Here is a 16,362-nt window from a genome sequence, read left to right as displayed (position 1 = left end):
CTTAGACAGCTTAAATCTTTGCCTTCTAACAAAAATAAACTTTCCTTTACCTTATTATTTTCCTCTTGCTCTTCAATCAACAAATATCTGTGAGCCTGCCATGGCCCAGTTACTACATCATGTGCTGGACTTTGGAGATGCCATCAAGGAGTTCCCAGACCAATAACGGAGCTCAGGTGCCAAGAAGCTTCTCTTCACAAGGAATCTTCTTGCCGTAAGTTCAACTCTCTTGGCTGTCTTCAGTGAAGACTATTCTTCACTGTCTGATCACAATTTTCCCTGCTAGGACCTCACCTCTAGTCCCACCAGCTCACTGCAACTACTCTTGCCAAGGTCTTAGTTGCTAAATCCATAGAGCTGATTTCATCCCTCACCTCACTTACCTAACAAACACTGTTAACCACACTCTCGAACTTAGAATTTTCTTCTCCTTTCTCTTCTTTACATTAAACTATATGAAGTAACAGATTTTGTAAATCAAAAAGAGTCAAATAGCCAAGATTTGGAGGAAGAAAGGATGAGTAGGTGGAACAACAGGGAATTTTTAGGGAAGCGAAACTATCCATATGATATTATAATGATGAATGCACATCACTATACATTTGTCAAAATCTGTGGAACGTACACCACCAAGAGTGAACCCTAATATGAACTATGGATTTGGTTGGTAATGACGTGCTGATGGTGGTTCATTGATTGTAACAAATGTACCCTTTGGGTGGGAGATTTGATGTGCGGGAGGCTGTCTGGGGTGTGATGAGGGCACGGAGAGAGTATAAGGGAGAACTTAAAACTGCAGAGAACTTAAAACTGCTCTTTAAAAATTCAACTATTAATTTTTCTAAAAAGGCCAAATACCAGCAGTTTTACATGGTTCAACCTAACAGTTCTACTCTCTTCCTCTCTGGCTGTTCCCTCTAGGTCTTTTCAGGCTTACCTCCCTCAGTTCCTTTCTTAGCTGTTGTGTGGTATTCTTCAGGGTTCTGTGTTTTCTTCTCATTCGGAGATCCCCACAGGAAAAGGCCTTCTGTCATTAGAATCTTGCATATCAGGCTCCCAAAAATGCTCTTCCACATCTCTTATCCTATGACCTCCAAATACTGGGGGACCACCTCCAAATGCCATGAAGGTTGTAGGTTGCATCTCTGCCAATCTCAGACACAAACACTGCTTCCAAGTTTGGGGAGGATCGAGTGCCAGGAACTTTCCATCAAAGGAAAAGAAAAATTAGCCTTTTAAATTCTTCCTCTCAGATACCATGAATGCAATAGATTCTTTTATGAGAAGATGTCACTTCCCACTACTGCCAAACATCCTTTTTCTTGCTTCTCTTTGGGTTCCTATTTGTGGTTCCAGAGGTGCTCACAAATTAGCACAGTGTTTGCAACTGTTACACATGATATTTTGGAACATTTTGCAATATTAAGCAATTTAAATGATTCAAAATATGTATATCTGTAAACCTAGACATCATGCATGAAAATTGATGCTGATTTTTTACTATCATAGGTTAGGTTTCCTGGGACCAAACTCTGAGATTGAAATTTATTAGAGTTTTACAGGGAAAAAAAACTCAGTGGGGAGGGGCAGTGAGGGAAGCAGGATTGGGCACAGGGAGAAATTAAACTTCGGTGCAGTTGTTGATGCAGAGCCTCGGTCAATACTACTGGAAGCTTCGGAGCAGGGATGGTTGGCCCCTCAGAATTATCCCAGTGGTAGCACCTCAGAACTGACCTACCATTGAACAAAGGCAGTTCCCAGGGAGAAGGCATAACCTAGGGTGAGGCAGGTCCCTTCAGCAGAGAGCAATTCCTGGAGAGGGAGCCATCAGAAGCAAACACAGCAGCAGCTGCAGAAATGAGGCCTCAGTCCTGCAGGGAATCTGGATTGCACATCTTAGTGTCCGTCACGTTGATGTGGGCAGCTAAATAGACTTTAGATGGTAGAATTGCAAATTCTATAATATTTATTAAAATTTTAATACCGTTTGTTTAAATCTTGAAAAATTAAACAATTTTCATTTTATTTTGTTGTTTTTCTTTTTAATTTTCAAAGGAAAGCCTGTGAAAATGACACTAACATGGTTGAAAAAACAATGTATACAAGCCAGAATTTTGGCCAAAAATAGAGAAGTCACATATGTCTCACTGTTTATACTTGGCACTGTGAGATGTGAGTTCAAATGTGCTGCAAGTAATGACATTCTTTGGAAGAACTCAAAGATTACACACAAAATTTTATGGATCTGCTAAAAGACAGAAATCTTGATGAAACACATAGCAAATCTGACCTTATAACTGCTTTGAACACATGATAAGAATGCCCACTAAATACTATTACACTAAAGCAATTAGACTTAACTAAGTCTAAAATAGATGATACATTAGAATAATTATGTGAAACAATAGAAAATCCTCAAATAAAGAGCAAATTGTGGTCTTTGTTAGAAAATGAAATTATTTCTATACTTGTTCTGATTAGTTATTTAGTATGAACTATTGTTTATTATTTATTATAAAAATAAAGAGATCTAAATGTGGATGTTTTATTTTTAAAAGAAATTTGAAGTATTTTCATTTTACAGTAAATTATTTTTCTAGATGAAGAGAAACTACATGTGGAAAAATGCAAAAAAAAAAAGTGGCATTTTAATAAAGAAATTAGGGCTTCCCTGGTGATGCGGTGGTTGAGAGTCCGCCTGCCGATGCAGGGGACGCGGGTTCGGGCCCCGGTCCGGGAAGATCCCACATGCCGCGGAGCGGCTGGGCCTGTGAGTCATGGCTACTGAGCCCGTGCGTCCAGAACCTGTGCTCTGCAGCGGGAGAGGCCACAACAGTGAGAGGCCCGCGTACCGCAAAAAAAAAAAAGAATAAAGAAATTAGAACAAAAACCAAATCTGTTTGCATAGATGTGAAGGAGAAGATTCACCTATAAATAATCCTGAAACTAATTTCTCTAGAGACTGTTTTCTGGCCATTTGAGATCAAGGCACAATCTCAATTGAGACTAAGAATGACAACAAATATAGATAAGTTGTCTCATTGAATAGGAACCCCAAATGCCTGGGGAACCATTACCAGAAGCTAAGAGAGACTGAAAGGATAAGGGTCCAGGCCCAGTAGACCTACTTTGACCTTCTGATAAGATTTCATTAGAAGAAAAATGGGGAAGGATTCTGCTACTTAAAGAAAAAATTTAAGCCACTGATCTAAATTAACAATGTGATTTTTAAAATTTATATTTTTTATTATAAGTATATTTTGAATTTTAAATGTTAATATTTTTTCAAATATTTATTATTTTATACCTACTAAGACCTATCTTTCCTATTGGCCACTGCAGTTTAGGGTGGCATTTGGGAACACAGGGGTAAAAGAGACCACTCAGCTACAAGAATATTGAAAGACTTTACTGGTGTGTGGTATCCTATACTGCAGGGAAGTAAGCCATTGTTCCCATTTTTCACATATATATTTTAATTCAAAATATGACTATAAGTTCCCCAGGCTCCTTCCAGGAGGTGTTCCTTCTCATTAATTCATGTAACAGAAGGAAAAGAAGGTAAAGTCTTTATGATCTCTTGCGTGGGCCTTGAATTTTCTGCTGTTCTATGGTCTATAGCATCCTTAAGAGGCAATGTGCTCAAAGAAGCCAGTGACCCAGATTCAATGTTATCAGTAACTATGGATACTGTTCCAAGTATAGTTATAGCACTTATTCATTCCAAGTTATCAGAGACTAATTTGAGCATGTCAATAGGATAAGATATTGAGTCAAGTTCTTTGTATCCTCAAGTAATATAATTCATGAGTATTTATACACATCAATAAATGTGAAGGAGTTACCAGTTAGAATGCTTTAAGCTTCATGCAATAGAACATCCAACTCAAAATGGCTTAAATAATAAAGCTATGCATTGTCTCATATGACAGGAAGTTGAAGGAAGAACAGTTTTAGTGTTAGTTCAATCTGCAGCCCAACAATATCTTCAAGACCCAGGTTCTTTCCCTCTTTCTGCTCTGCCTACACCAGCATGTTCATCTCAGGCTAACTCCCCTCATGGTCCAAAGATGGCTGTCCAGATGCCACCTGCAAACACAATGCTCTGGAGCAGAAAAGAAACTGCTCGTTTCCATAGATCTCTTTCTAAGAGTACTGAGAAACTTCTCCAGAGGCCCCTCGGAACAAAATGTCAGGGCTATTGGTCAGAATTTTGTAACATGTCCACACTTAAAACAATCACTAATGAGAAGACTGGGACCACTTTTCTGGTTTAAACCAATCATTATCTGCTCCCTGGGACTCCTTAGAAGCACATGGCAGGTAGATAAGTGAACACAATTAGAGTTCTGTTTGTTGCCAAGGAAGGGTAAACAGCTTTTGCTTCTGAATGTCTGAACAACGTCTTAAAATGTGTATTCATACAATCCGTTTCAACAGTTTAGGAAATGGTAAATCTTTATCAGTAGCCCTCACTTTTCTCAAGTCTTTTTATAGTACTTAGTTAGACCAAAACAGCTTGCAGATATTTATCTAAAGAAAGATATTCATTCATCCATCCACTTATTCATTCAGTTAAGATGTTCTGAGTACCTATCATATTCAAGATATACTTCACTTATGGAAGACTCAATAAAGCAAAGTTTATGTCATCACTAAATTTATTATTTGGAAAACACCAAACTTTAAAAATGATGTAATAGTTTCTCATGCTATAATGTGAAGGTGGCTTTCAAATTAAATTCACCCAAGTTCCACAAAATTTTCAAGGTTTCTAGCCTAAACTTACAAATAAAATTTTCTTAAGAGAAAGTAATGGAAACAATTTGGATAAAGTATTGAATTTAAGAGTTACAGGGGAATTCCCTGATGGTCCAGTGGTTAGGACTTGGTCCTCTCGTTGCCAGAGCCCTGCTAAGATCCCACAAGCTTTGCTGTGCAGCCAAAAAAAAAAAAAAAAAGGAAAAAGAAAACAAACCAAAAAAAAAGAGTTATAGGAAATGGTAGATTTATTCCAATAATCCTGATTGACAAATATCAAACATAAAATATTTATGTCTGTAAAATATGGGAATGTGATGATGGGAGAAACCCCAAAACAATGGCATTTATTTTGGGAAGATTATCCTGGAAGAGTTATAATAACAAATTTGAAAACTATTATAGGAATTAGACTTGAGGTTATTTAGTCTAGCCCCTCCATGTACTGATAAGTAGGAAATAAGAGAAGACTCTGCCATTAACTGAAAAATTCCAGGGACATCCTAAGAACTAACCCCAAACCTAGTATTCTCCAGGACACAAAAACTTATTTGTTTTCCTTGGAGATCTGAACCAGGAAGCTGCTTCTCACATTACTCCTAAAAGACAACCCCACCAGATGTATGTCAGGAAAAACCAACTAACTGAATTAAAATATGCAGAAATGCAGGGAAGAGAAGACTAAAGAAGGGAACCCAGAGGGAAATTGTGATGGTATTAAGAATGATTCTACGTTTTTGTTTTATTTTATTTGAACTATTGTTCATCCTGGACAATTCCTGTTTTGAAAATGGGTATCTAACTTATTCTATAAAGAGCTCAGTAATCAAGTAGCAGAAAGGTAAGCATTCTGTCAGCACCTCAATAGCCCATAGGTGTGGGCATTGGAGAAAGGCACGCTCTCCAGGCGGGAATAGCTTTTCCAGGAGAGTAGCTTAATAAGGGGATCCTGACTGGATTTCAGCCCCCTCGTCCCCTTGGCTAGGGGCCCTTGCTCAGGGCACACAACACATAAATGTACACAGTGGCCATGCATATGCTGGAGGAGAAAAATTTGGAATTTCTGAGGTTGTTCACCCAGACCCAGAACTTGAATGCCATGTACAAAGTCAGGTTAAATCCACTCTGCCAAAATCTTTTTTCATTACTGGTATCCTCAACTGTTGGCACAATAATCTTAATCATCTGACCTTTTAGAGGCAATTTCCTCATCTTGGCTGGACAGATCAGGCTAAATGCTACATTTGGCCCTATTTTTAAATTGCCCAGATGGTGTGAATGGGTGTGTGGCGCACGGTGCCCACATAGGCTGGGCTACTTCCAAGGACTATTTGTACCTTGGGTGTAACCAGCAGCTGCAGACAGGAGTGGGGAATGGAAGTGAAGGAATGGTAAGGGTAGGGTCAATGCCTTTCTTATCTGAGTAAAAGTGATTTCACCAATTACCCTGGGAAATGCTGAGCCTTAGTTTGGATTTCAGAGGGGTCACTCTTGGTCACCCATAAAATGGCAGCCAGGTACCCAACTCCCAAGTTCACACATAGTCACACAGCCAAACTGATTCCTTCCAGCCCTACCAGTGCAAATAGTGGCTGGAACTCAGAGACAAGCTTGTAGCTAAAACTGTGGCTTGGGTCCAAGCCCAAGCTAGCAAACTGCAGCAAACTGCAGCCTGCAGCCCAAATCCAGCCCACCATCTGCCTTTGAGCAGCCCATGAGCTAAGAATGGGTTTTTACATTGTGAATGGTTGGGGAAAAAAGTCAAAAGAATACTAATATTGTGTGATGTGTAAAAGTTACATGAAATTCAAATATTCACAAATAAAGGCTGATGGGAACACAGACATGTTCATTTGTTTCCATACTGTCTGTGGCTGCCTTTGCACTCCAATGGCAGAATTGAGTAGCTGCAAGAAACCGTATGGTCACAAAGCCTAAAATATTTACTATTTGGCCCTTTCCGGAAAAAAATTTGTCAATCCTAAGCTAAGACATTAAACATGTTAGAGATGGTAGATAAGAACATCTCAAAAAATAAATTTCAGGCAAACCAATAAGACAAAGGCTATCAAATAGCCACATTCAAGTCTGAACCCATAATTAAGACTCAGTGATTACCCTGAGGATTAAGGTATTAAAAAAAAAGAAGGGACATGCAACGTCTACACTCTGCACTTGGTAAGCATGGAGATAATAACACCGTGTTGCTTGCTGCCACATCTCCATCCTAGGCCACTTCTTAGAGCTGGGCAGGTGCTCATTAAATAGTTATTCAGTGAATGAAAAGGAAGGGAGTAGGAAGAAACATAAAACAGGTGAAGCAAGAGTTGCATAGGGTTAGGAGTGCAAAAGGGACCCCAAGTACAACGACTTGTCTACCCTCATGTAATATGTCATGATTCTTAAAAGGTAATAGAAATGCACGTTTTGGATGCTAACATATCAAATGCTAAGTGTGTGTCCAGGAGACTAAGAAATGACTACGTAACTATGGTGACTGCCATGATGCCCATTCAAGCCCACCTCGTTCCACTCCCTTCCTCAGTCACCAGACACTTGCCTATTTAGTTCAGAGACTAACTTCAGACTTGGAAATTAATGAGGGGAAGGAAATCAAATCTGAACCTCATGAAATAAACAGCACCACTTGTCACTGTTGATCTTTGATTAACTGGCTCTTTTTTCCGAACCAGGGCCTCTCTCTCTCTCTCTCTCTCTCTCTCTCTCTCTCTCTCTCTCTCTCTCTCTCTCTCTCTCTGTGTGTGTGTGCTTGCAGGTGACACCCACACATATCCTTCAGTGTTGGCAGAGATGCTCACTCAGATAACAAATGGAGTTCATGCTGCACATTTTCATCGTCGTGTGTCATCATCACCAAGCAAAACCACAACTATAGGAAAACAAAGCTGTTTGCTGCTCTTCTGTCTCAACTGACATTTCCACCCAGCTCTCACAATTTGTTCTTTGGAGCCAGAGGAGTATTTCAATCTGTCACTGAGATAGCTCTGCCAGTTGAAGTGTAAGTAGAACCCGATCCACCCCTACTCGAAGATAAATTCACCTTTCTGTGACTTTTTGTCCCCTAGAATTCCCAGCATTCCAAAACTTTTCACCGAGTTTACACAGGCAAATAAGGTAAGGAAATGGGCTTGGGAAGTACACATTCTGGCCTTTAGAGTGGCCTCAATAATGAGGTCAGCTCAGAACAGATGAAATATTCTTGGATCATCCATATTTAATCCTGAATGTTTTTCAAGCGTGGAACCCAGTGCCCATACCCTGAAAAGAACAAAAGGCACACTGAGGAAGTGTGCTCCATTCTTCCCTGGACAGTGGCCTGGGTCTCTAAGGGCTGAGAGCCTGGGAATCTTCAAGCAGAAAGCACTCATTCCTTTGGGATGCCAAATCAGAGAAAGTTGGGAGGTCCACCCAATCAGATTCATTCCAGAAGAACCAAACTTCTTCTGAGCACCACTATTGAAAAGCCAAGAGTTAGTGCCTCAGCTAAGGAGATGCAGATAAGGTAATAAACAAGATTCTGGTGTGACTCCCAGACCATCCCATTTGCTGCTGCTTAGGGCAGTGGTCAGGGCCCCCATTATGATGGATCCAGAATTTTCTTTGATTTTTCTCACTCATCCATTATCTCTGTTCCAGACAAGGGGAGAGAGGGGAAAGTGTACTGCTTTAAAAGGAATCAATCTCTTTTATCAGACTGGATTAAAAAAAGTGAATTCAGGGCTGCAGCAAATTACACTCTTCACCTAGTTATGAAGTTAGAACGTGGTGGGAGGTCTGTTAGGTGAAGTCATGAAGTTTTCATTTTATTTCATTTTGCACTTGAGTTTCAAGGTGCTAGAACCTTCTCACAGAACTAGGTTACACTATTTATATTAGCCCAATAAAGGAGCGCTTATTGAGCCGATACATTTAGTGCCGGAGTTTTTACCAACTTATCCTTCTCTAGTTGATTTGGTTTGTCCAATCAAACTCATGAGCTAAGTCTTTCTCGGAGTAACAGGTTTTGGTTATCTTTATTAAGTTTAATGAGCTCCATTTCGACGAAGAAAATAGTCCCTTTGGAGATGAACTCATAACACACCAAATCAGGCCACACTCAAAGCACAATTTGCAATGAATTAATAGGAGTTATTACTTGAAGTATCAGACCAGCTCTTGTGTCTCTTGTTCAAGGGCCTTTCCCTCCCCACAAGAGGATAGCAGTGTGTGTGTGTGTGTGTGTGTGTGTGTGTGTGTGTGTGTGTGTGAGATGACTGATATGCCTGATTTGAATTTTCAACTTGCTCCAAATGCCACAATTTTGTTTGTTGTTGTTCTTTTATTTTAAAACTATTGCAAGCCATTAGCATGTTCAGTTATGACAAGAGCATGACAGGTGAAGAATCTGAAATTGTCTGTCCCCAGCATTCCCATCCTTGAGCTCTTTATGAATCACAGCCAGGCAAAGCATTTATAGAATTTGTTGGGGGCCCAGGGAGAAAAAATAAAAAGAAAGAGCAGCAGTTTAGTAGTCGGATGGGATTTTAACAACAAAGGCAACATTTTCAGAAGTCTTAGACTAAAGGCATGTTTAAAACATAGTCAATACTCCATTAAGAGGGAAGTTGGGGACTTCAATGGGAAATCAACTTAATTTCAACTGTGGCTTACTTAGCGTGACTTTTTAAGATGACTCTAACAGTATTGGTTTTCGTCACTGCACAAATATTTCTAAAATGTAAATGAACTTATAGCTACCAGGTTTTCTTTCACCAGGCTTGGCTGTGTGTATGTTTTACATTCTGTCTCACTAATAAAATGGATTTTTGAGCTTATTAATAGGAAAGTGGAAAACAGAACTGACTCTCTCCTTCTCAGAGTCTGATTAGTACATTTAGACTGACCATTAATTCATAAAGGCATGTGAAATTCATTCATTCAGTCAATAAATATTTGTTACCTGCCAGGCACTGTTCTGGGCACTGGAGATATGGCAATAAACAAAGTAAAGTTCAATCCCTCCTAGAGCTTACATTCTAGTTTGGGGAATTAGACAGTGAACAAATAAATAAGTTTGAAAGTCAGGTATAAGAAATGGTGAAATGCTATGGGAAAACAAACAAGCAAGGAAAGTAGAGGGGGCTTGGGAAGATTTTACTAGGCTAGGAGGTGACACTTGAGCAGGGACGTGAAGGAAATGAAGGAGCAAGCCAGGTAGATATCTGGGGAAGAGCATTCCAGACAGTGGAAACAGTATGTGTAAAGGCCCTGAGGTTGGAACACGGCTGTGATATTTGAGGAGGAATATATCAGAAAGTATGTATATACTTATAAGAAAGAGATTTCCTCAGTCTCGAGTGCCCTTGCAGATACCAAAACCTGGGCAGTAACAGGTCTATAGCAGTGATGACTTTGGTTCTAGGTTCTTCACTGCCACCATCTCCAACCTTCAGCATGTAGCTAAATTTAACACTTTGGGATCAATCCCCAGGCCTGCTGTTGCTGCTGTGCAGCAGTACAAAAGGCCAGGATGAGGGATATGATATCCATTTAACCACCAACATCCCCATTAAATTAGCCATGAGAACTAGTGACTTAGTTAGTTAACCTGAGTTATTGATGGAGTCAAGGCTGAAGTCTGATCTCTCTGATAGAACATTTGCATCACACAGAATGCACAGGTAAGCCCAGCCTGACATCTCAGAGATATAATCCATTGGTCTGATGAGAAGTTGTGACTGAAGCCAAGCAAACAAACCAGAAGTGTACTTTGCTTTGAAATGAAACTAATATTTAAAAGTCTGGATTTTTTTTTCAAGGCTAAACTAGAGATTTATAAAAAGGGTTTATCTCATACCTTTTTTAAATAACAGGCTTTCTCCAGATTCATCACCAGAAGTGAAGCATACCTGCTCTGAAAAACAGTATTAAAGCACAAATTTAAAACAGGCACATGGTAGTTCAGTAATTTTATCACTGGACACAGAACATAATGTATACTTGGTCTCTTTATTTATTTATTTTTGTTTGTTTGTTTGTTCGTTTGCAGTATGCGGGCCTCTCACCATTGTGGCCTCTCCCGTTGCGGAGCACAGGCTCCGGACGCGCAGGCCCAGCAGCCATGGCTCACGGGCTCAGCCGCTCAGCGGCATGTGGGATCCTCCCAGACCGGGGCACGAACCCATGTGCCCTGCACTGGCAGGCGGACTCTCAACAACTGCACCACCAGGGAAGCCCACTTGGTCTCTTTAAATTGGTGTGCTCATCCCCAAATAAGTGAGCTCACAATCAAAAATTATAGAACCACTATTAATTATAAGACTCTTAAAATAATAGCAGCAAATGGCATTGTTTTCTTCATAATTGCCATATCTGAAACTGTAAAAGCATTGCTTCAACCACTGTTCTTAAACCATTTCTTGGTTCACAGTAATAGTGAAAATGGACTTCCCTGTTAACATTTCTACTTTGGTTCTGTTCAGAGTGAGTAAGAAAAATCTGAAGTATGATTCATCTTCAGTAAACCTATTTTTCCCACCAGAAAATAAAACCATTTATTACCAAAGAGGAAATCTTTCCATTTTTTAATTTATTTTTTATCATTGCCCTTTCTAAAAATCCTCCAGCTCTGTCCTTTTCAAATTCAATCTGATAACTTGGATTAAGGAACTCTGTATGCCAAGAGGCTGGCAATTTGGCACATGTGTCAGTATAAATTCAACAGTTTTCATCACCCAAGTACTGCTAAGTTTGACCTTCTTTGAAATAATTTAATTCATGGAATGGAAGCCCATTTAAAAATCAACCAAAGTACAATATCCTCTGAATGGAATTATAAGATTTCTACCCCTCCCCATGTTACAAAAAAAAAAAAATTAGAGAAGACCTCTTTATATACATAAAAGTGAGAGGCAGAATGCTGTACATTTTATTGCAAGCTAAAATATTTTGAAACAGGAAATGGGAGGGAGTTTAGAGGCTTTCAAATTTTGTAGCACCTCATCCCTGGGTAGTGAATTTAAATTTGTGTTATAATAGTCTCTTCCTTCTCAGGTCATTGCTCAGTTTAATTTTTACACATAGTTTATCTATATGACAATAATAATAATAGCTAACATATGTCAGGCATGGTACTATGTGCCAGGGCCAAGCAGAAAAAAAAAGACAAACTTGAGACATGCCCTCATGGAAATGATAGTATAGGAACAGACATTTGTGATCATTATCTTCATTTTATAGTTGAAGAATCAGAGTCTTAGAAAGGCAGTGACTCGCCTGAGGCCAACTAGCAATAGTACTTGAGCCAGGCCTATCTGCCTCTAAAACCTAGACTTCTCCAATGTCTGAATGAATCGAAGCACTGAACAAATTATAAGGGCAGCAGTGAAACCATTCTTCAAGGTCCCCAGACATACTCCAGTTGACCCAAACTGGAGCCAGAAAAATATTCATGGTGTTTCCAGGGTCTGGCCTTGCCTGGTATCTTGAGAACTTTGATGCTATCTCAAAAGCATCAAACACTTTTCCATGTCGATGGACCTCCAGGGTAAACAGGCAACTGAACCACAGAGTTCTGGAGCTCTGAGCCCTAAAGCACAGAAAGTCCCAGAAAGAAGCTCTCACCATTTCTCCTTCTGCCTTCTGTCTTCTAGAAAACTCCTACCAGATGCCAGCCACCCCTGCAGCATGTGGCAAGAATTGTGTTGTTCCCTTCAGAAGTTTCTCGAGACCCATCCCTCATACTCTAATGGATGCTAACATCCCTTTTTCACAGTATCATCACTTCTCCAGTAGATGCACTCTCAGCATTCCGCTGTAGATCTCCATGCAGACAATAAAGAAACCAACTGAGCAAACCTAAAATACATGGAACAGAAAAGGCCCCTGTATGATTCGACTGAAATGAGCTGCTAAACAAATAACCCTTCATAGTATTCAAATAATTTTGACATCAAGTGACCTTATTTCCTGACACATTCTTCCTTGGTGTGGGAGGACTACTTTATTCTTTTGAAATCATATTGTGAAGACTACCTTGAATTCCCATCACAGGGAGTAAGGAAAGCAAGTTGGTTTACCTCCCATTGCTCTGAAGGGATTCCATTGGTCAAAATGACTAATAGGACCAGAATTCATCAAAAAGAATGTCTACATCTTTACAAACTAAAATAAAACAGCATTAAATAGGAACTAAGTGACTCATTTCATGAGCGAGAGACAGTGTTTTAAGGGTTTTTTAAATGTTTATGTCTCACCACTCCCTCCCCCATTCCAACTTATCTCCACCCAAAACCCCCATTTAATCAAAGGGAATGATTTCCTAACCTTTTCTTCTCCATCTAAAAAGTCTTTCGATATCACACTTCACTTGACCGCAATATGCAGGTGAGTTAGAAAGGAGTGGAACTGGAAGCAGATGTCAGGGCTAACAGAATCCGCTCACTTTCAGTTTTCTACCCTAACCTCTCAATCAAGTCAATAAATACATGGTGAGTTTGAATTTGGGCCATGGCACTACAAGAGTCTGCCACAGTAATATTCTTTAACTTCATTTCAGAGTCTCAAAATGATGTTATTCGGTCTATTTGTTCAAGAAAAATTAGCATTGGTGGCCTAACAGGAGGCCAAGGTGGCTGGCTGAAGACGAGGCAATCCTTTCCTATCCAGAGCAATGGTGTTGAGCAGGTGAAGAGGGGCCAGCCGGCTTGCATCTGGATAGGCGTCCGTGTCAGGAACGGTAGGCTGCAAAGTCCCGTGCTGGCGCATAGGGCTGGTAGTGCTTTCGGGTGGGCCCCGGCCTGCGAGGTGTCATGTTCATGTAGTCGCTCTGAAGCATCCTGTTTCTCTTACTCTTCATCTGCAGAAAAGAGAAATGTCACTGTGAAGGGGGCCAGGGACACAGAGGGAGATATCTGGGAGGAGTGCTAAGATTTGGGGACAACTCTTCAGAACACAGTCAGAGGAAGCTGAACAAACCAGAATTCATTGAGCGTCTTGGACTTGCATAATGACCAATCAAACCCAACTACTTTGGACTCTTCCAAATTAACCTGAAAAATCTGAATCAAAGAAAGCATTTTAGAGAAATGCACCCCTGTTACTCTCAATGCAGCCATTCGAACTGAATTCCAAAAGCATATCTAATTAACATATCCAACTCTGATATGTGAATATTCTTGAAGGCCCTTCCTCCTTTGAAAAGGTTAAGCATCCCCACTGCAATCTTCTTGTATTAGTCATTGGCTCAAGAAGCCATTTTTTTTCATGATTAACCAAAGAGGACCTTCAGCCCTCCGGAGTCTGGAATAGTCACAATTTCATAGCAGTGGAGTCCAAATTAATTGAATGTTACAGTTCTAGACAACTAGTTACAGTCCTATTCCTTTATATGTATGTATATTTCCATAAATAAAGACAATAGCGTCATTCATCTCCATCCCTCAGACACAGCTCCCTCTGGATGAATTTCTACCAGGAATGAGGGGTGATACTAACCCTAGAATAAGAGTTATACTCACCGTGAATCTTAGCAAAGTTTTGACTGAGGGTTAGGAACACATTTTCTCAATCAGTGTGATGGTAAAATTTACATGTTTGATAAAAGTTCCATAAAAATTCTAAAAGTAGAAAGCCATCCAGATTTCTGGATTCAGAATTCTCCAGAATGAAAAAAAAAAAAAGTCTATTTCTTGGCACATAGGCCTGGCCTGATGCATAAGTAAATATTGATACGTTGGACATGAATGTCATGAGCACCAGAATAAATAAGCCAAAGACTGGCCTTAGTTCCATGCACTCCTACCTGAGCCCTTCCCACCTTCCTTATCAAAGGGGCAGGAGTAAGTGTTAAAGGTTGGTAAAAAATGGACCTCCATATCACTAAATAAAACTAACATGTCTTCAGGCCTCATCTTTTGAGCTCTCAGCAGCATTCTAGATTATCTGTTCCCTTCTGACATGCTTCTGCTTTGCCTTCCGTGAGGTGCTACCACCCCAGTTCTCATCCTGCCGCTCTGGGGCCACTCCCTCCTTGCCTCCTCTGCAAGCTCTTTCTTCTCTAACTAGCCATTCAGCGTTAGAGTTCTTCATGGTTTGGTCCTAAGCCTTCTCCTCTACTCATGCCACCCTCTCTCCCTAGGCAACCTCGTCCACATTCACAGTTTCAATTTCCACCTATTCACCCAATTTATATCTCTGGACTAGACCTCAAAGGTACTTGAAACTCAACATGTCCAAAAAGAAACTCAAGATCTTCCCCTAAAACCTGGTCTTTTCCAGTGTTTCTCGTCCCAGTGAGTGACACTACCATATACACAGCTGCCCATACCAGACCTCCTAAGCCTCATCCTCGACACCTCCAACTCCCTTATCCTCTGTCCCAGAGGACATTTTACAACATCTGAAGACATTTTGGGTTGTCACACTGGGATGAATGCTACTGGCATCTGGTGGGCAGAGGCCAGAGATGCTGCTAAACATCCTACAATGCACAGGGCAGCCCCTGACAACAGAGTATTATCCAGCTCAAATGTCAGTAGGGCCAAGACCGAGAAATCCTGATCTGAAGAGTGTGATCATGAAAAAGAAAGGAATGAAAATGAAGCAATGGATACAAGATATATCACCAAGTGAGAATGAATATTCTTAGACTGCCTGACTTCTCCTTCTTGCTCACACTCAAAGATGACTGATGATTTGAGCCTGGGTGATCAGGAGGTTGATGGTCCATGCATAAGTATAAGGCAAGATGATAGGAAAAGTGGATTTGAAAGAGACTATCAATTCAGCTTCGGTCGTTTGGGATTTGAGATGATGGATGGGGTTATATAGCTGAAAGTAAGAAGAGGACAGCATTAAACAGACATAATTGGGGGATACATTCAGGGAGAGGTAACTATGGAAACCAAGGGGGTGAGGGAAGTTGCCCTTCAAACATCTTGGTTCTATATCCTTTCTATAAATAAAGGACTAGAGTTCTCTTGGGCACAGGGTTATGGCAGGGCAGGAGTAAGGCAAGGAATTGTCTGCCCCCCAATTAAATGTGGATGACGACTTCCCTTGCCAGACTCCTAAGAGACAGACTTTGCTTCTGGACACTCAAATTAAACTATAGCTAGTTAGAGGGGCCCCCATAATGAAGATGTCTTGGCTCTGAGGTTCTCTGGGTTGCACCAAACTTATGAAAGATCTGTCGCAATCCGCTCCCATGCTTACCCTCATGCTGTTATCAGATAGCAGGTTTAGTCATTTTCACCCTAACTGTAAACACAACAGTGGGATGGAAATGAGACATGCTGGGAACAGTATACAGAACCCACAGTGTCCATGTTCATCTAGCATATGCATATATGTGTGCAGAGTACTCACCTTACATGTCTCTGTGACTAAGTCATTTAGCCCTTCAACATTCACTGTCTGCTAAAGATGTGTGATTTCAGGACCACTCCTCCCTTTCTCTTCCTTCTACTCCCATCCTTACCAACTTGTTTCTTGGAAGCAGCAGAAAGACACAGGCATACACAGGGCAATTCATTTAAAAGACATGGTCTTCGGGCTTCCCTGGTGGCGCAGTGGTTGAGGGTCCGCCTGCCGATGCAGGGG

General features: G+C 40.5%; 1 protein-coding gene across 1 annotated transcript in view; it reads right to left on the bottom strand.

Moving 5' to 3' along the window:
• Positions 1–13,260: 13,260 nt before the first annotated feature.
• The window catches only part of CD28 (CD28 molecule), a 28,971-nt gene continuing 25,869 nt past the window's right edge, over positions 13,261–16,362 (bottom strand). The window contains exon 4 of the mRNA XM_007454884.1: positions 13,261–13,618. Within this exon, the coding sequence (XP_007454946.1) occupies positions 13,490–13,618 (129 nt within the window). The 3' untranslated portion in view covers positions 13,261–13,489. The remainder of the gene's footprint in view (positions 13,619–16,362) is intronic.

The sequence above is a fragment of the Lipotes vexillifer genome, unplaced genomic scaffold (genome assembly GCF_000442215.2).
Source record: "Lipotes vexillifer unplaced genomic scaffold, Lipotes_vexillifer_v1.1 scaffold313, whole genome shotgun sequence".
Classification (NCBI taxonomy): Eukaryota; Metazoa; Chordata; class Mammalia; order Artiodactyla; family Lipotidae; genus Lipotes; species Lipotes vexillifer.
Note: the sequence above shows the minus strand (reverse complement) of the source record. Positions and strands in the feature narration are given on the sequence as shown.